Source organism: Mastigoproctus giganteus, chromosome 5, assembly GCF_048544385.1.
Source record: "Mastigoproctus giganteus isolate SK-2022 chromosome 5, ASM4854438v1, whole genome shotgun sequence".
NCBI lineage: Eukaryota > Metazoa > Arthropoda > Arachnida > Uropygi > Thelyphonidae > Mastigoproctus > Mastigoproctus giganteus.
In genome coordinates, this window is record NC_143579.1 from 121,518,623 (window position 1) to 121,540,747 (window position 22,125).

The following is a 22,125-nucleotide window of genomic DNA, read 5'->3' on the forward strand; positions in this document are numbered from 1 at the left end:
AGACCAAACCCTCCAGCACAACTAAACAAATGGCCCTCAGTCCCCAGCTGCTTTCACTCTCCCTCTTACGGCAGCGAGAGGATCAGAGTGGTAGCAAGGCAACACAATATCTCCGAAGTTGTTTACTGCTGCCCTTGAAGCTTTCAGAAGATTAGACTGGTCGCAGAAGGAGTTCGCGTAGGTAGCACAGTGGCATCGTCACCGTCCTTCCCCAAACCGGGTGGAAAAGGCCCTGGTTCGAATCCTGTCGATGACGAGAGGAACTTTAATGGGCTTTTTTCACTCATTGGCTGAGTTAGTCGATCTCAGGGAGATAGCAAGGTTTTTCCCCACAGAAACTGGGGTTTTTCGTCCAGCAAAACAGATAAATCGACCATAGAACACACGCAATTAACAGACATAAGATACACAGCACGGCAGATGAATTTCATTATTCGGGTGGCCTTAAAATAATATTTTGTTTTGTTATTTGGTTAGAAAGGAGTCAAAGTGAATGCAGAGTACCTAAACCATTTACGATTTGCAGATAACATTGTAGTCATAAGCCATGATCCCAAAAAATTAGAGGAAAATCTTAATCAGTTATGCAGAGTTAGTAAGGATTTTGGATTAAAGATGAATATGGCTAGAACAAAAGTAATGAGGACAAATGGGCCTGTTGTACTGGGATTCATGGTGAAAGAAGATTAAGCGTTAACCAGTAAAACAATTTATTTAAGAATAGATACAGAATAACTTTGATTACAAATAGATACTGTAGCTTTCGAGACAAATCCTGTCTCTTTTTCAACAGAATTTGAACTTAACGGATACAGTTATGCGTGCAGTGGGGGTCTGAAGGCATGTCATTCAATCATTAAACTGGTGTTTTTTGTTGGTTCATGGACATGTGCAGTTTTCCTACAGCGCTGTCTAATCATAAAATGGTTGTCTCTAAGATGGGGTGCAGTTTCATGCCTTTTAGTGGTTCATGGCTCTCGAATTGCTCAATATATTGAGCAATTTGAGAGGCGGTGGCAAAAGTGCCGGGAGTGGTCTATTATTTCAAAGTCTTGCTTGAAGCCTGACATGCCTGGATAGTAGGGAACGTAGCCGGTAGGTATATTGGCCTGGGTTGGTGGTCTCGGGTGGATTGTGAGCTCATGTGCTTGCCATAGGCACTTGTCTAGTGCCTATTGTCTAGATTGAGGAGCAGAGTCTGTCCTCAATCGAGAAATCTCGTTGCGCCTAGCTTCATCTGTGCTGGAATGGCTCCAAGCTCTGGAGAATAGTGTGGGCAGTGCTGTTGAGATGACTGGGAGCATGGCCGGATCTGTAGTTTTTGAACTGTCCGCACCACATAGGCTTACGGTATACTGAGGTTTCCAGATATAGGCCCACGCGTTTTACTAGGACATCCAGGAATTGGAGAGATCCGTTAACCTTTAACTCTAGAGTGAACTGGATGAACATAGACAGGGAATTGAGATATTCTAGCAATGCTGTTTCAGAGCCACGTGGGATGACGGTGAAGATATCATCGACGTATCTGCACGACGTATCAGGAATATCTGCAGAGCAGATATTCCTGAATCCACCTGTACCTATTACAACATGGTGCAGATACGTTGATGATATCTTCACCGTCATCCCACGTGGCTCTGAAACAGCATTGCTAGAATATCTTCATCTATGTTCGTCCAGTTCACTCTAGAGTTAGAGATTAACGGATCTCTCCCATTCCTGCATGTCCTAGTAAAACGCGTGGGCCCATATCTGGAAACCTCAGTATACCGTAAGCCTATGTGGTGTGGACAGTTCACAAACTACAGATCCGGCCATGCTCCCAGTCAACTCAACAGCACTGCCTGCACTCTATTCTCCAGAGCTTAGAGCCATTCCAGCACAGATGAAGAGACCACCAACCCAGGCCAATATACCTACCGCCTACGTTCCCTACTATCCAGGCATGTCACGCCGGATCTCGAAAATCCTCAGAGAATACCGCATAAAATGCGTGCAGTTGCCTGGTAGAAGCTTACGTTCTCTGGTTTCTAATGTAAAAACCCCTGTCACCCCTCTCTTACGCAGCAGTGTAATATACCGCATAACCTGCAAAGACTGTGACAGCTGCTACTTAGGAGAGACTTCAAAACCGCCTTACAGAACACGACAGAGCAATTCGCCTTGCTGAGATCGACCAATCCGCAATCGCAGAGCACTTCTGGACTACCCACCACGACCTCAATCCCAAGCGAGACTATGAAATAATAGACCACTCCCGGCACTTTCGACACCGCCTCTAGTTAGAGTCATTCAATATATTGAGCAATTCGAGAGCCATGAACCGCTGCAAAGGCATGAGACTGCACCCCATCTTAGAGACAATCATTTTATGCTTAGACAAGCGCTGGAGAAAAACTGCGCATGTCCGTGCAGCAACAATAAACACCAGTTTAATGATTGAATGACGTGCCTGCACACCCCCCCACTGCACGCATAACTGTATCCGTTAAGTTCAAATTCTGTTGAAAAAGAGACAGGATTTGTCTCGAAAGCTACAGTATCTATTTGTAATCAAAGTTATTCTGTATCTATTTGTAATTAAATTGTTTTACTGGTTAATACTTAATCTTATTTCAAAAGTAATGATGAACAAGTATGCCACAGAAAGGGACATGATGATTGAAGGAGCAGTAATTGAAAAGGTGGAGTCATATACTTATCTGGGACAAGTCATTAGCTGTAATAAAGATAAATGGCTGGAAGTCAAGAGAAGAATATATTTTGGATGGATTGCATTCAGGAAATATAGTCACATACTGAGGAGCAATATCCAAATTTGTCTGAAACATAAAATAATGAACCAAGGTATACTCCCCACTCTGACTCATGGAAGTTAAACTTGGGCACTCTCCAAAAGAATGGAAGAGAAGCTCAGAACTACATAGCAAAGAATGGAACGAATTATATTGGGAATCAGACTTTTAGATAAGAAGAGAAACACATGGATTAGGCAGCAAACTTAAGTAAAGGACATTCTTATCAAAACTAAAGAACTAGAATGGCCTTGGGCAGGACACATAGCTCGAAGACATGATGAGATGGACTAAGAAAATAACAGAATGGTACCCAAGAGGAGCTAGAAGCAAATCTGGAAGACAACGACGGAGATGGCCAGATGAAATTTATGAGTTTGTGGGTAGTAAATGGATGGCCATTGCAAAAAACAGAAGGAACTGGAAAGTCTCTGGAGAGTCCTTCATCCTGCAGCGGATTGAAAATGGCTGATGATGATGAACATGTCTGGCAGAATTGTAGACACTTTTTGAATTCAATCTAATTGCTACTTTTTTCCAACATTGACCTGTACTTGTTAAGTAAATCCGCAGATCTCCTACTCTTAATGTCGTTAGTGTCAAAGTGTACAACAACACCACCAACAGTTGACAATAGAGTCACCGACAATAACTAGCTCCTGTGGGACCAGTGCATTCTGTGATGGAGATTGTTTTTTTTTTTTTTTCCCAGCTCTACCACTCTGCCTGGTTTGTTTAAGCAAAAAGTTGATGACATTGTAAAGCAGCCAAGGGAAAAAGGGGTTTTTCCTTCCGTAATATAGGTAACCCTCGTATAACATGGTAGTTAAGTTCCTATAAAATTTCTTGTAGTGCGAAGTTATACGGGACTAAGAATCAATACAAAAAAGGGGGTTACATTCCAAAAATATGCCATTTTGTTAAAAAATGCTAACAAAAATACACAATTTCATTAACAAAACTAACAAAAATACATACATCATTCTAGATTTCGTCTGTCTTCTGCTGTCTTTAAAAAATGGTGAATTTTAACTTTCCAGATATTAACTTGTGGGTCTGGTCACTTGCACATAGAAGCAAGACTTTTGTGGATTTATTAGATGATGTTTTTTTTTTTTTTTTTTATATAGCAGCATATTAGAGAGGCAACGCCGAATGGGATAGCCGGATGGGTAAAGTGCCTGCCTGGCCACCCAAAGGTCGCGGGTTCGAATCCCGCCTCGGGCTTGGATATTACGATGGTGCCGTACTCTCTGGTTGGACCTCAGGAGCACGATACACAAGGGAAGCAGGAAAAAACTGGTTCTGTCGTGAATTGCATTAGCATTAGTAGTGGCATATGATGCAAAAAAGCAATCTTATGCAGCATCAGCCTAATAAAAAAAAAAAAAAAAAAACACTCCCATTTCACCCCTCCGTTCGATCGAAATACCTGTCCAGCTGAACCATAAATTTATTTAGGTTATCAACTTCCACAACAAGGGATGGAAGTCTGTTCCACCAACCAACCAACTACCCGCTGGCTAAAGGCAAATTTCCGCACATCTGTCCTACATTTGTCTTTCCTCAATCTGAATTTAGGTGATTATTCTGAGCAAGAGGAAGAATCCCATCTGCATTGAGCATGCTCAAATCATTCAAGACTTTATACACCTCTATCAGATCACCTCGCCGGTGCCTAGTCTCCAGACACTGTAATTTGTAAAACTTAAGCCTTTCTTCGTAAGAGCAACCCTTTGTTCCATTCACTAATCTTGTTGCCCTTCTCTGTACTCGTTCCAGCAGCTCTACATCCTTCTTGACATGAGGCCTCCAGACCTGTATACAGTACTCAAGGTGTGGCCTGACCATTGCCTTATACAAGGGAATAGTCACCTTTTTATCCCTCCTAGAAAAATTCCTATATATCATTGACAAGACACCATGAGTTACTCTTCCAGCCCGTCTGCACTGCTCAGAAAATTTCATATCTGCCTGCACAATTACCTCCAGGTCCTTTTCATTCTGTACCACTGTCAGTGTAGTACCACAGAGTTGATAAGTTGCTCTGGAGTTACTGTTTCCCATATGTAGTACTTTACATTTGTCAATGTTAAACTTCATTTGCCACCTCTCAGCCCATCTGCTCAACCTTTCCAGATCCTGTTGCAGCAGCATAGCGTCAGTAGTATCCTTAACAACCCTGCCAACCTTTGTATCGTCTGCAAACTTTGACATTAAGCTTGATATACCATCATTAATATCATTTATAAATACAGAAAATAATAATGGACCTAACACTAAACCCTGAGGGACTCCACTAATAACATTAGTCCACAATGAACAGTGTCCATAGATTACCACTCTCTGTCTTCTCCCCCTCAACCATCCCTTTATCCATAGCAGCAATTTGCCACACTGCTCCAATTTGTGCAGCAGTCTTCCATGTGTGACAGTACCAAAAGCCTTTCTAAGATCCAAATATCAAAGTTATTCCCTACTTCCAATTCTTTTGTGACCGCATTATAGTATCCAATCAAATTTGTCAGGCAAGACTTTCCCATAACAAAACCATGCTGTGTTCGAGATATTACTTGTGTCTGATAATAACTGAAGTCTTGCCGAGATGATCCTGCAGTGCTTCTGTAACCAGTGCCTCCATTAATTTTCCTGGAACAGAAGTTAAACTCACAGGTCTATAATTACTTGTGTGAGCCTTTGATCCTCCTTTGTGAATTGAGGTCACATTTGCACATTCCAATCTATGGGTACCTCCTCTGAGTCCAATGAAGCTCTCATAATTATGGCTATGGGTTTGCTAACTTCCTTTGCTGCCTCCTTTAATATAACTGGATTGATCCCGTCCACTCTGGGTGCCTGGTTTTTATGTTTATCTTCAACAATTTCTCCTCTACTCTCCTCTCAGTTATTACAAAATCATCTTGCTAACTGCCAGAGTTTACTTCACCTCTGGCATTCCCCTTCCTGAATAACTCATCATGTGTGAATGTAGATGCAAAATACTCGTTTAGTTTGTTAGCCACCTAAGCAGGATCCTCAACTGTTGAACGATAAATATCCAGTGGACCAATCTGATTCATCCCTTTCCTTCTAGAGTTTACATAGGTAAAGAACTCTTTTCTGTTTTTCTTGGCATCCTTTGCCAAGGATTTCTCATAATCTGCCTTTGCCTGCCTAATCCCCTTTGTGACTTGGTTACAGACCAGCTTATATCTATCATAGGCTTCCATGTCACCCATTAATTTATATGTATCCCATGCATTTTTCTTCTCTGCCATATGTCTCATTAGTTCATCTGACATCCATTTAGGCCTAAACCTTAACAATATTTCTTAGTTGGTATGTAAAGCCTAGTAGCTTCCAAGATAGGTTCTTTGAATGCTTCCCATTTTGAATTTGCTGTTGGTAACATTATCAGTTGGTCCCACTGTATAGAATTTAAATACTGTCTCAGACCATTGTAGTCGCTTTTACGAAAGCAAAAACCCTTCCCTTTACCCCTGATGTTACTTACCTCTTTGAGTAAATCCCACTTCAGCACACTGATCACTGCGACCTAGTGGTTCCTTTATCTGCAGATTCTTAATGCATGAAGAATCACTACTGATAATCAGATCAAGAGTATTACTCCCTCTAGTTGCCTCCCGAACACGCTGATGTAGAAAACAATCATCAAATAAATCTACAAAAGCCTTGCTACTGTGAGTGAACAACCCACAAATTCCAGTCAATATCTGAGAAATTAAAATCCCCATTATAAGACTCACTGATTTACTGGCCCACTCTATTTTCCTGTACAGTTTCTTATTATACTCATCAGAGTCATTAGGCCTATAGCACACTCCTACTCTCAATTTTGATCTCCCAATGCTTATGTCACACCAAACTGACTCGACACTGCACTGTCCAGCGATGTCGACTGGACAGTGCAAGTCACTTCCTTGGATTTTATGTGTTTCTGAACTAATAGCATAACCCCTCCTCCCTTCCTATCCTTTCTGTACACATTGTACTCCCCAAATTCCAGTTCTGCATTCCTTATATCTGTGTGACCCCACGTGTCTCTGATATACAAACAATATCTGCTTTGATGTTTTGAGCAATACCTCAAATTTATTTACCAAACTCCTAGCATTGGTGTATACGCAAGTATACATGCACCTGTTCCTATTCTTAGCTACCCTAACACAACCCATGTATTTACTTGTACTGCAATGACTTCTAGCAGTCTCTGAAATACCCTGCATCTTGTTTTCCAGGCTGCTGCTCATTCCAGTAGAAGCAGTGCAAGAATCACTTTCATCTCTGCCAGTGGCTACTGTTAATCTATTAGTCCTTGTATCCCCCCCCCAAAGCTAGTAGTTTTCCAACACACCTAACACAGCCTCGATAGCATCAGCAAATATTCTTGCGCCATTTCTATTTAAGTGTATCCCATCCCTGTAGAAGCAGTCTCTCCTGTTAATACGTACAGACCAGGCTGAAAAAAATTCTGCACATTGAGCCTTGCACAATCTCTCCGGAGCCAAATTGATCGACAAGGCTTTCATCATATACTCCCTCCTATCGTGTCTGGGCAGAATTGCAGACACTTTCAAATTATTATTATTAGCTATATGGGGCAAGGAAGCCTGAGGCTTATGCTGCACCAGCCAAAAAAAATTCCCGAGTTACCCTGAGAGAGAGAGAGAGAGAGAGAGAGTGTTATTTGTTTGTTATTTGGTTTTTAGGAGCATTAGCAACTAAGGCCATATTGCTCCGGGAATATGCGGTGGTTATTCCCTTGACCTTTGCGCATCCTCCGTATTTGGTGGTGACGGGCTCGAACCCCGTCATTAATTTATATGTATCCCATGCATTTTTCTTCTCTGCCATATGTCTCATTAGTTCATCTGACATCCATTTAGGCCTAAACCTTAACAGTATTTCTTAGTTGGTATGTAAAGCCTAGTAGCTTCCAAGATAGGTTCTTTGAATGCTTCCCATTTTGAATTTGCTGTTGGTAACATTATCAGTTGGTCCCACTGTATAGAATTTAAATACTGTCTCAGACCATTGTAGTCGCCTTTACGAAAGCAAAAACCCTTCCCTTTACCCCTGATGTTACTTACCTCTTTGAGTAATCCCACTCAAATCAAGAAGCCTGTGCTCCTTCCCACCTGGCTACGGAGGCGCCTGAGAGAGAGAGAGAGAGAGAGAGAGAGAGTACAAGGAAATCACCAAGAAAGAGAAGAATGATGATATCCGGCTCAGGACCGTGGGTGAGCCAAGCCGATACTCACCAGATGTGATCCCCTGGGAATAATTCAACCCTAATTAAGGGAAGGGGTATTGCTTTCGTAAAGGCGACTACAATGGACTGAGACAGTATTTAAATTCTATACAGTGGGATCAACTGATGATATTGCCAACAGCAAATTCAAAATGGGAAGCATTCAAAGAACTTATCGTGGAAGCTACTAGGCTTTACATACCAACTAAGAAATATTGTTCAAGGTTTAGGCCTAAATGGTTGTCAGATGAACTAATGAGGCATATGGCAGAGAAGAAAAATGCATGGGATACATACAAATTAACACGTGACACGGACGCCTATGATAGATACAAGTTGATCTGTAACCAAGTTACAAAGGAGGTTAGGCAGGCGAAGGCAGATTACGAGAGATCCTTGGCAAGGGATGCGAAGAAAAACAGCAAAGAGTTCTTTACTTATGTAAACTCTAGAAGGAAGGGGATGAATCAGATTGGTCCACTTGAGATCGATGGGTCAACTGTTGATGACCCTGCTCGGGTAGCTAACAAACTAAATGAATATTTTGCATCGACATTCACACATGAGGAGTTATTCAGCGAGGGGAATGCCAGAGGTGTATTCAACTCTAGCAGTAAGCTAGAGAATCTTGTAATAACTGAGAGCAAAGTGGAGGAGAAATTGTTGAAGATAAACACAAGAAAGGCACCTGGGGTGGATGGGATCTATCCAGTTATATTAAAGGAGGCAGCAAAGGAGGTAAGCAAACCCTTAGCCATAATTATGAGAGCTTCCTTGGACTCAGGGGAGGTACCCATTGACTGGAGATGTGCAAATGTGACCCCAATTCACAAAGGGGGATCAAAGGCTGACACAAGTAATTATAGACCTGTGAGTTTAACTTCTGTTCCCGGAAAATTAATGGAGGCACTGGTGAAAGAAGCACTGCAGGATCATCTAGACAAGACTTCAGTTATAGCTAGGACACAGCATGGTTTTGTTAAGGGGAAGTCTTGCCTGACCAATTTGATTGGATACTATGATGCAGTCACAAAAGAACTGGATGCAGGGAATAACTTTGATATTATATACTTGGATCTTAGAAAGGCTTTTGATACTGTTGCACATGGAAGACTGCTGCACAAATTGGAGCAGTGTGGCATTGGAGGCAAGTTGCTGCTATGGATAAAGGGGTGGTTGAGGGGGAGAAGACAGAGAGTGGTAATCAATGGACACTGCTCATCGTGGACTAATGTTATTAGTGGAGTCCCTCAGGGTTCAGTATTGGGGCCTTTATTGTTTTCTGTATTTATAAATGATATTGATGATGGTATATCAGGCTTAATGTCCAAGTTTGCAGACGATACGAAGGTTGGCAGGGTTGTCAAGGACACTACTGACACTATGCTGCTGCAACAGGATTTGGAAAGGTTGAGCAGATGGGCTTCGAGGTGGCAAATGAAGTTTAACATTGACAAATGTAAAGTACTACATATGGGAAACAGCAACCCCAGAGCAACGTATCAACTCTGTGGTACTACACTGACAGTGGTAGAGAATGAAAGGGACCTGGGGGTGGTGGTGCAGGCAGATATGAAGTTCTCTGAGCAGTGCAGACGAGCTGCAAGAGTAGCTCATGGTGTATTGTCAATGATATATAGGAATTTTTCTAGCAGGGATAAGGAGGTGATTATTCCCTTGTATAAGGCAATGGTCAGGCCACACCTAGAGTACTGTATACAGGCCTGGAGGCCTCATTTCAGGAAGGATGTAGAGCTGCTGGAACGAGTACAGAGAAGGGCAACTAGATTGGTGAATGGGACAAAGGGGTTCTCTTACGAAGAAAGGCTTAAGTTTTGCAAATTACGGTGTCTGGAAACTAGGCACCAGCGGGGTGATCTGATAGAGGTGTACAAAGCCTTGAATGGTTTGAGCATGCTCAATGCTGATGGGATTCTTCCTCTAGCTCAGAAAAATCACCTGAGAGGGCATAAATTCAAATTGAGGAAAGACAGATGTAGGATAGATGTGCGGAAATTTGCCTTTAGCCAGCGGGTGGTTGGTGGGTGGAACAGACTTCCATCCCTTGTCGTGGAAGTTGATAGCCTAAATAAGTTTAAGGCTCAGCTGGACAGGTATTTCGAACGAACAGAGGGGTGAAGTGGAAGTGGTTATTTTTATTTATTTATGTTACTTTTTTTTTTTCTTTTTTTTTTTTTTTTTTTTTTTGGCTGATGCTGCATAAGCTTGCTTTCTTGCATCAAATGCCTCTACTAATGCTAATGCTAATGCTAATGCTAATTCACGGCTTTTTTTCAACAGTGACCTGTACTTGTTAAGTAATTCCGCCGGTCTCCTACTCTTAATATCATTAGTGCCAACGTGTACAACTATATCACCTTTTGTGCCCTTAAAAGATGATATCCGCTCTACAACGTCATCAACCTTTTCCCCTAGCAGACATACCCTGGTCCTGTTCCACCTATCTTTTTTAACTACCATGTTCCCCGTTTCCCTGACAATAGTCACCAACAACTACTAGTTCCTGTGGGACCAGCGCATTCTGCCTTGGGGGTTGCCGCTGTGTTGCATGATGATCAAGTGCAAGCTCTGGCGTTGATGTGGGCAGCTGAGAGCTTGATGGGCCCCCTCAATTTAGATCCTTTGAGGGTATCCACCCTGTCCTTTAGCTGGCATATATATATATATAATCTTTATTGTATACAAACGTGGCATATACAATATATAGTCCCATAACAACGCTGAGTTGTCTCATGATTTCCTTACATCGCGCACACACAAAGACATCCCCCATGGCAATATCATGTCCCGTACCCGATTGCTCCACAAACATCAAGCAAGCAGTGCATTTTAAAAGTCTGTGATTCAGTGGGCATCTGCCCCCCTCAGTTGTCCTCGGAGCCACAGCACTCCCATTAGTTTGAGCCTTTTGCTTTGCTGCTCTGGTCTGAGTAATGATTTCGATTTAATTTCAATAAAATTTCAATTTCAGTACAAAATTATAACCCTAAACTTGAATCCCAACACAGTTATAATGGTATATATATTTTTTTCAGTATCGAGTATTATTTACGAGTTCCGTTTATATAACTTCGGTATCAAGTTATGTATTAATTAATTATGTTACGTTTGTAAAATCTAAGTTGTTATATGTATTTAGTTAAAAAGTACAATTTAAATGACAATGATGTTTAACAAGATTAATAGATTTTACTGATTAATTGACAATATTATGTTACAGGGGTGGGCACGCATGAGGTCAATGAGGGCCGCATTCCGGTTTTTCATATATTATAAAGAGCCACACCATAGTTACATAGTATTAAATACACAAATTCAAATTAATTTAATTAATATAATTACATATTCTACACAAGTTTTAAGTGCTATGTAAAGTATACATAGATAAGAAAATATAATTAAGAGAAAGAAAATACCAAATAATTATTTCAAAATTTTAAATAATAAAAATAAAATATAAAAATGCATTAATAAAAAGTATAACATTTAACGAAGACCTTTGGTCAAATCTTTGAAATTTGGCGTAATATTTGTTAAAGCCGTTCGCAGCAATTCAGTGAGATGATGATTGGTCAACTTTGAACGATATTTCGACTTCACGAACTTCATTGTGGAGTACCAAGATTCACAGCAATATGTTGTATCAAAAACTGAAATTAGACGGCAAGCAGCTTTCTTTAAAATGTGGATATTTTAATTCTGGCACGAGTTTCCAAAATTCAATTATTGAAGTAGATTTGTGCTGCATTTGCAATGCCCGATCCTTTTTCATCTCTAATAACTCCAATTCCCCACCCGCTTTTTCAACAAGTATTATTTCATAAATTGGAAATCCATCTTTAATAATATCACAAATAAATGGGTTCACAAAATATGCAAATGTAGATTTCAAACTTTTCAAATCTTCAAACCTATGTTTGAAATCTGCTTGCAATTCTTCCAATTTTTCTTTGTATTCGTCCAACTTTTCTTCTTTGATATTAATTATATTTGCTTTTACTCGTGGAAAATGATTAAATATTTTGTTCTTGAGATCGTACACAAAAAGCCGAAGTTTAGCTTCAAAACTAAATACAATTTGTGACAAATCAATAATAATTTTTTCCTTTCCTTGTAAAGCCAAATTAAGTGTTTGCAAATGTTCTATAATGTCTGTAAGGAACATTAAGTCAGAAAGCCAAGTTTCATTTTCTAATTCTGGGTATTTTTTTCCTTTTTCTTTTGTAAATGTTATGATAGGATTTAGGAGTTCCACAAAACGGCTCAAAACATTGTAAGTTGACAGCTATCTTACAACACACCATAGGGATAAATCACTGGGCAATTCATCTGTTTCGTCATTCACTCGCAACTCTTCTAAAAAGTTTTTAAATTGACGATATGTTTTGGCATTTGTTCTAATTAAATTCACAATCTGCAAAACGATCTCCCGCACATTTTCGTATTTGAAGTACTGTACTTGGCTATGAGATGCTCGCGGTGAATTATGCAGTGAAGAGGTAAGAAAGTGGAATTAAAATTCCACTTTCGGATCGTTGTTTAAAAGACCAATGAGACTTTGGTTTTTCCCTATCATTGCAGGCGCTCCGTTAGTCGCAACACTTAACAAGTTTATCACGAGGCAATTCAAACCTGTTCATTACTTCATCAAGCGCATTTCTAACATCGATACCGCTAGTTGTTTCAATAAGAGCTTCCTTCACATTTACGTCTGCAGATACATAGTGGACAAAAACGGTTAAAGTTTAACTTAGATAGAGATTTTTTAGGTATTACTTACTATCGGTAAAGGTATCAAATCCACGTGTTACAAGTTGCAGCTCCGCTGAACGAGAATTTTTTTATCCATATTTAGCCGCTTTATTGACCAATTGTTATATTAAATTATTTTCTATAAGTAGTTTATAGACCTAGTCAGGATCCTTAATTTATTCTGAATTGAGACAGCGAGATTTGAAAGTTAATTAATACTTAAGTGTCTGTAGATTTACCTTTCGTAACTTGCCGCCATTGTTATACGATACGTTATATCCCGAACTAGATAGCGTTAGCTTAGTGTAGTACAGTATATAATATAAAAACGGTGGGCAAATGCGGCTCTTCGTTAAGTGCGGTTCCCATTGAAAATTTAAATCCGTTTTTTTTTTTTATTATTTCAGAACTTTTTTTCACTGAATCTTGTTAAATTAACTAAGTAACTAATATTTTGTTATACGGATTTTATGTTGTGTTTATTTATTTTTTATGTCTAGATATTTTGCTATTTTTATTTTGATTATAAATAAATCCGCGCGCATTTACAGCTGATGGCGCCATCAGCCGACTCGTGCAACACTACACCGGGAGTGGGTAGAAAATGTGACGAAACCTCCCATAAGAGTTTCAATTTCAGACTTTGGAATTAAATTTATTTAAATTTTTTGATAACATGATCTCAGAAAATATCAAAAAACGAAAATACGAACAAGAAAATAGAATCTTTCAAGAAGAATATGTAGAAAAGTTTGCTTTTATTGACAATGGAAAGTCGTTGTCTTATTTGTAAAGTTACAATTGCAAACTACAAAGTAAGCAATTTACGTCGACATTACGAAGTCAGTCATCCCCACTTTTCAACTCAATATTCACTCAATTCAAAATTGCGAAGAGAGAAACTTAAGTCCTTGCAATCTGGTCTTCATAAGCAACAAGGATTCTTGTCTTCTTTTAGTCGCGAAGATGACAGAGCAAACGAAGCTAGTTTTTTGATAGCTTGGAATATTGCTCGTGCCAAACGTCCATATGGAGAAGGAGAATTTATTAAACGAAACTTGGAAGGAGTGGTTAAAGTTTTGGATCCAGATAATACAAAACTGCATAAATTGATCGCACAGGTTCCTATGTCACGCCATACAACTGGGAGTCGTAGTGGTGCAATTAGTAAAAATGTTGAAAATTATTATTATTATTATTGAAATCAGTTTATTTCCCAAGAAATCTTGGGTCACCCCGGGATGGCTCTGTGCCAGAAGGGTGTGATTATTTACAGACTAAGGTGCGAGGAACGCATATACAATTAACAACTGTACATGCGTGCTCGACCCCAGATATTTACAGGATTAAATATACAATAATGTACAAAATATACAGTAATATACAAAACATATGATTGCATGAAGACAAAAAGTCTTTGTCATATACAAATAGGCAAGTTAAAAAAAAAAAAAAAAAAAAAAACAGTCTGTCCAGGAGCAGGTGAGTATTATAAGTTCATAATCTGGTAGCAGTTCTTGAGGATTTCCTTCCTGTAGGGCTTGTCTTCACAGAATCTATCAGGATGGATCCTAATTTTATTAAAATAGTTTGATGTGTGATTTGAAAAATTGTACAGCCTTTAGTTTAACTCTCGACGAGTCTACAGACATTCAGGATGTTCCACAATTAAACTAAGTATCGGCCGCCTCCGTAGCCAGGTGGGAAGGAGCAGCAGTGCGTAGCACACGCTTCTTGATTAGACCGGGGTTCGAGCCCGTCACCACCAAATACGGAGGATGCGGAAAGGTCAGGAAATGACCACCGCATATCCCGGAGCAATATGGCCTTAGTTGCTAATGCTCCTAAAAACCAAATAACATAACATAACATAACTAAGTATCGTAACTAGGAATATAAAGCTATTCTAGAAAATAAGTTAATATGCCAATTTAAGCAAATAAAACAGAAAAAACTTCTCTGCTCCAGGAGCAGTAAAAACTTCGCCTGCGCAAGGCTACTCTCGTTGCATACTCTCGAATCTCACATCATAAGATAAAAAAAAAAAAAAAAAAGAGGCAACAAGGAAGAGTAATACTCTTGCTCTGATTATCAGCAGTAATTATTCATGCATTAAGAATTGCAGATAAAATAACAATTAGGTGGCAGTGATCACAGTGAATTGATGTGGGATTTACTTAAACATGTAACTACCATCAAGGGTAAAGGGAAGCAGTTTTGCTTTTGTAAAGGTGACTTCAGTAGTCTCAGACAGTTTTTGAATTGTATAGAGTGGGACTTAACGGTAATGTCACCAAATTCTATCTGGGAAGCATTCAAGGAAATAATCATAGGAGTTAAGCTTTACATACTATCTAAGAAATACTGTTCAAAGTTTAGACAAAAAGGATGTCAGATGAAATAATGAGACATTGCAGAAAGGAAAAATGCAATGGTGATACAGAAGCCTATGGTAGATATAAACCAGTCTATAAGCAAATCGCAAGGGATGTTAGGCAAGCTAAGCCACAACGGAAATTCTTAGTAAATAATGCAAAGAAAAACAGCAAAGACTTCTTTACTGATATAAACATGAAGAAAAGGGGATAAATCACACTGATATCAATGGTTCAACTTATGATAATCCTGCATAGGTTGCTTGCTGACAAACTGAATAAGTATTTTTGCATCTATATTTGCAAATGATGAATTCTTTAGAGAAATGGATGCAAGAAGTTTATCAAACTCTAGCAGGCAGCTAAATTATTTTGTGATAACTGAGAGGAAGGTGAACGAGAAATTGTTGAAGTTAAACATAAGAGAACACTTGGGGGTCAATGGGATCTATGCAATTATATTAAGGGAGACAGCGAAGGAAGTCAGCAAACCCTTAGTCTTAATTATGAGAACTTCTTTGGATTCAGAGGAAGTCCTGCAGACTAGAGACGTGCGATTGTTCCTCAATTCATAAAGGGGAATAAAATTATGACATGAGTAATTATGGACCTGTTAGTTGAACTTCTGTTCCTGGGAAAAGAATGTGGTCACTGGTTAAAGAAGTAATGTAGGACCATGTGGACAGGAGTGAAATTATAATTCAGTCACAGCATGGGTTTGTTAAGGAGAAATCATGCCAGGCAAAAGCATCTGTCTTTTTTTTATGCAATTCCCATTCCCACATGCTGTCTGTGAGATGATGCCAGCAACAAGTGTCTAATCTTTCCATAGAACTTTGGTTTCTTAGGCTAAAATGCAAAAGCTGATGTTCACATCTGCCAGATACCATGTGAACATTTATGTGTCAGTTGGGGATGAGTAACTTTGATAGCAAATCATAATTAATGGATCACAGTTTAATATTTTAATTTTTTATAATTAGAATAAAAAGGGTTGTCTCATGGACATCACATGAGAATTTTTGTTAAATTGACGATCCCAGTGATGAAAAGAAAAGTGTAACAGTGAGAGTAGATTGTTGAAGTACAGTGGATTCTGGTAATTTGGGCCACCGATTAATCGGGGCAGCCGTTTATTTGGGGTAAGTCTTAAAAAACGGAACCCAATCAAGAAAATAGCCAGGGTTTATTTTGCTTAATGGGACAACATGCCGTTTAATCGGGGCAGGAGACTACAGCATTGGAGATTACCCTACGATTATCTCCGACCGTATCACGTGGTTCGGTCGGATTTCTGGAGGTTACAACCATAAAACAATTAGCAATCACCTGTTTATTGGGCTTTTCTGTTAGTGCAATCTATCATAAATAGATAGTAAACTCGATCTTATTGAATTTGCAATAATACCGAAGCTGGAATTCTGTGGGTTATTATGGTGAAATGTATTTACACTTCCATGGAATCTTCAATCATAAAAAAAATTAATTTTCATAATCTTCTCATCATTCCTATTTTTAAAGCTTCGTAACTTGTTACTCCGTTTCACTTGCGCGTATCGTGTTACTTGCAATTTGTATGTGCCGTGTTCTTTGTTATTGATTACTTATCTTTTTACTGTTTTAAATTTTAACCCCCACCCACAAATGTCCGCGAAGAAATGTCAACTAGTTAGTGTGTATTAATTATTCCGATTATCACGTATATTCTTCCGAATTTCACGTATCATTTAATTTTTTAATGGGTAAGGTAATAAAGGGTAAAATTGTGCTTAATATATCTTTACTTTTATAGCCTGTGGATTCCGATTTTCACGTATCATTTAATTTTTTAATTGGTAAGGTAATAAAGGGTAAAATTGTGCTTAATATATCTTTACTTTTATAGCCTGCGGATAATATTCCTCCTATTTTCGCTAATTAGAATTAAAATTCAATACACAAACGTGATAAAAATGACCGGCGCTTACTGCATATCCTATAGTGACGGTACTTGACTATGGTGACTCAATGGTAACGTGATTTGATTGTACAGTGAACCAATTGTAAAGCGGGGGTATATTGTATTTTTAACTATTTACGTGAAACTTCGGATAATTGGGACAGCCGCGTAATCGGGCCAAAATGCACTAGTCCCGATGTGTCCCAAATAACCGGAATTGACTGTAATTATAATAGCAATAATTATTGCTGTTACATGCTCTTTATATGATTGGCCATTGCCAGTTCTGGAGGTTCTTGTGCAAGAATTAATGTTGGGAAAAGGGGTGGAAAGGAGGGATCCTCCTTGCTTGGATTGGGGCCCCCTTTATTGGTATTTACGTTATTACAAAATCATTTACTTAATGATTTTGTAATAACTGAGAGCAAAGTGGAAGAGAAATTGTTGAAGTTAAACGTAAGAAAAGCACCTGGGGTGGATGGGATCTATCCAGTTATATTAAAGGAGGCGGCAAAGCAACTAAGCAAACCCTTAGCCATAATTATGAGAGCATCCTTGGACTCAGGGGAGGTTCCCACGGACTGGAGATGTGCAAATGTATCCCCAATTCACAAAGGGGGATCGAAGGGTGACACGAGTAAATACAGACCAGTTAGTTTAACTTCTGTTCCGGGTAAAATAATGGAGTCACTGGTTAAAGATGCATTGCAGGATCATCTAGACAAGACTGCAGCAATAATTCAGACACAGCATGGGTTTGTTAAGGGAAAGTCTTATCTGACAAATTTGATAGGATATTATGATGTGGTTACAAAGGAACTGGATGCGAAAAATAATTTTGATATCATACATTTGGATTTCAGGAAAGCTTTTGACACTGTTGTGCATGGAAGACTATTGTACAAATTGGAGCAGAATGGTATTAAGGGTAAGTTGCTACAATGGATAAAAGGATGGTTAAGTGCTAGAAGACAGAGGGTGGTAATCAATGGGTGCTGCTCTTCTTGGACTAATGTTATTAGTGGAGTCCCACAGGGTTCGGTGTTAGGTCCACTGTTGTTTTGTATATTTATCAATGCTATTGATGAAGGTATATCAGGCTTAATGTCGAAGTTTGCAGATGATACAAAGGTTGGTAGGGTTAGTAATGGCAGTGTGCTACTGCAACAGGATCTAGATAATTTTGGCAGACGGGCTAAGAAGTGGCAACTGAAGTTTAACCTTGACAAATACAAAGTACTACATATGGGTAGAAGTAACCCCAGAGAAACGTACCAACTGTGTGGTACTACACTTAAGGTGGTAGAAAATGAAAAAGACCTGGGAGTAATTGTGCAGGCAGATATGAAGTTTTCTGAGCAATGCAGACAGGCTACCAGGGCAGGTCATGGGGTTTTGTCAATGATATGTAGGAATTTTGCTAGCAGGGAAAAGGAGATTATCCCTCTGTATAAGGCAATGGTCAGGCCATGGCTTGAGTACTGCGTACAGGTCTGGAGGCCTAATTTTAGGAGGGATGTAGATTTACTTGAGCGTGTACAGAGAAGGGCAACAAGATTGGTGAGGGGAATGAAGGGATCCTCTTACCAAGAGAGGCTTAAGTTCTGCAAATTGCAGTGGCTGGAGACTAGGCACCTGCACGGTGATCTGATTGAGGTATATAAGGCCTTGAATGGGTTGAGCACGCTGAATTCTGATGGGATCCTTCCACTTGTTCAGATTATGAACCTAAGGGGGCATAAATTCAAAATAAGAAAGGACAGATGTAGAATAGATGTGCGGAAATTTTCTTTTAGCCAGTGGGTGGTTAATTGCTGGAACAGACTTCCATCTGTCGTTGTGGAAGTTGATAGGTTGAATAAATTTAAGGAGGAACTGGACAGGCATTTGGAGGGAATGGTGTGATTTTTTTTTTTTTGGCTGATGCTGCATAAGCTCATACATTTGCTTTCTTGCATCACATGCCACTACTACTACTATTTGTGACTCTTTTTAATCTAGAGCCGCTAGTCATACTTGCCCAAGGGCCAGTCCTGTTTGTATGCTGTTTGTATTTATACCTGTAAAAAATTGTATATCAGATCCTCAGGAACTCTCCCTCCTATTATTGTTTCTCTGGGAAATTCCATTTTGATTTATAGCACATTTTTTAGGAACATAAACTGCTATAAGTTTGAGGACCGCTCTTACACTAAATCAGCTAAATTGCATATTTATTCTGATGGTGGGAAGAGTCAGATGAGGAAATGAAAACATTTGCATCATATTGGTATAATTTGGGTAGACTTTTCATAAAAAATTTAATTTTATTTTTATTGGCAAACGTTACCTTAATATTTTTCAATTTCAGCACTACATACTGGGAATTTATTGCATAGCTTTTTTCTTCCAGCTCTTACTTAGTCTGGCCCGATCCATATTTGAAGAAACTTCATCACTTGATCGGCTGATTAATAGAATTATGGTGAAGACAGAAAGTCTGTTGCAGTGTGATAAATGTCGGGTGTATCTTGTGGATATTGAACATGGTGGGAAGGTAAGTTTTTGTTTTAAATTGATTTCCATGAGAAAATCTCATGTGTCCCAAAGATTTACAAATGCAGTATATTTTATGAATTGAAAAAAATTAAATGAATTAGGAAAGAACAGTAGTTACAAGAAAAACATATGATTTATATAAATATTTGTTGTAACTAGCCCTCATTCAATTTATTTTTCTGGGCTTGACAAATAATATTTTCATAATCATTGCATAATTGATTAAGAATAGCACAGTGTATTTCATAACTCGTCACAGCATATTTCACAACTTCTTTTTTCTCATAATTCACAATATTTCTTTAATTTAAAAATAGTGCAGCAAACCCCGGGGGCTCACATCTGGTGAGTATGGGCTTGGCAAACCCAGGGTCCTGAGCTGGATATCATCATTCTCCTCTTTGTTGGTGATTCCTTTCTACTTCTCTTTCTCTCTCTTTCTCTCTCAGGGGGTAACTTGGGAATTTTTTTTTTTCGCTGGTGCAGCATAAGCCTCAGGCTTCCTTGTACCATATGGCTAATAATAATAATAATAATAATAATAATTATATACCTGTTCTTATAATCACCTTATTTTTCCTTTATCTAGACTTGAAAACAGTATCTACAAGGATTTTGAAACAGCATAAAAATTGGCTTCTGAATGGTTGGATTATTGGAATGTTTCCTGTAAAGTTTTCTTTCCAGTTTGTTTCCATAAACTTGATAATTTTTTGCTTTTAAAGTTTATGTGGAATGTAGCGTTGTTTAATTTCTTATTAGAATTAGTTTATTCCCTTGTATGTTTTTCTCCCTAGAAATTTTACCACTTGTTATTTTCAAAATATCAGAAAAATATTAATTCTTCTGAAAATAAAAATAAAAAAAAATATTAGGACAAAAATATGTAGATGTGAAATTTACTATTCTGATTCATTTTCCAGTTGAAAAGATTGTGAAGCTTTTGATTTTTATAAATTTTATTTCAAATTTAGAATACTTCACATCATGTGACATGTGTTACCTACCTATCTTACTCCCTGCAAAGTAGCATCCATCTTGAATGAATACAGTATTGTGTTGCATTTCCATCCTTATTATGTGAAAACTAACAAATTTTTCAAAAACAACTCCAGTGATTGTAGATGTTTGCTTAACTTGTGGGAGTGGAAAGGCAATTGATCTTCATTGTTAACAAACATAGAGTTCAAAATTTTGTAACAAAGTCAGTTTCTACAGTACTGTTTATTTAAATGGGAAAAGTGTTACTTAAACAGTGGAATGGCACCTATAGGTGCTTGCATTTAGTTACTCCACAAAAACCATAAGAAAAAAAAATTAGGAAAATTAAATAATATCCAATTTTTAATCATTAATAAAGGGTAACATGGTAGTATTTATTGATTTTTATTTTGAAAGGCACTTGTTAGGCACTTGATTAACCACTGCTGGGTTAATCTTCATGGCCAGTTCGACCTTGGTATTGAATGAACAAATACTATCAAGTTTGTCAGTTGTACAGTAAAAGGCTTCAGGAGATTTTGAAGTGTGGGATAGTACTGATATGAAATTCACAAGATTATTTTGCATTTATAATGTATAATTATTTACTAAAGGCTTTGTTTGCAGCATTCTTTCATACGCAATCATGAAAAAAGTAAAAGTTGATTTCTGTTGTTTAGAAGTTCCAAAAATTTGTCACTTATGGCAAATAGAAAAGCTAGATATTAGTTTTTAACCTGATTGAGCAAAAAAATCCATTAAATATTTTGTATGAAAAAAAAGTTAAGTTTTTGACACAAATTTAATGAAAATTAAATAAATTAATTCATTAAATTTCATTTAATGAAACCACTTGTGGTATGCTACCACAAGTGGTTTCATTGATGGTTTTGAATAATTGATAGTTTGAATAATGCCCTCCACCTTCACAGGTGTAGGGCATTATTCAAACAGCAACACATACTATTCTGAAAACATCGACACACTTCCCTCATTATTCCAAACCATGGTGGACTTCAGCCTGCACTGCAGCTCAAAATGAGCCAAATAAAGCATCTATATATTTAATGCAGAAGCCGTTTTCTTTATTCCGTCAGTGTGAACGATAGGCTTAACTGATCGGGCTGGAAGTGCTCTCAAATTGAAGATATTTCTTCCTAGGTGTGCACAAAGTTTTTAAAATTTAAAAATTCCAAATAGTTTTATTTTACAGGACGGGCCAGTTTTGTACTACAAACGAGAATAGTTCAACATTCACTTCATAGATGGAGCCACAGGAAGTTAATTGTAGACAAACAGTTGTCTATGTTACCACGTTATGCCACGAGCTCATACACTCATTGCCATTCGTTACATTTAATACATTCAGATCTCGTTGATAATGAGTTCTGAACATTTTATCGTTATCAACTTCGAGTTTATTTGTTTTTTGTTTTGAGGTTATTTAAA

At 38.3% G+C, this 22,125-nt stretch overlaps 1 protein-coding gene across 3 annotated transcripts in view; it reads left to right on the forward strand.

The window, feature by feature from the left end:
- LOC150085670 (cGMP-specific 3',5'-cyclic phosphodiesterase-like) overlaps window positions 1–22,125 on the forward strand; it is a 575,777-nt gene that overhangs the window by 232,806 nt on the left and 320,846 nt on the right. For all 3 annotated transcript variants that reach the window (XM_090374174.1, XM_090374175.1, XM_090374176.1), the window contains exon 5: window positions 19,550–19,693. In XM_090374174.1, the coding sequence (XP_090230300.1) occupies window positions 19,550–19,693 (144 nt within the window). The remainder of the gene's footprint in view (window positions 1–19,549; window positions 19,694–22,125) is intronic.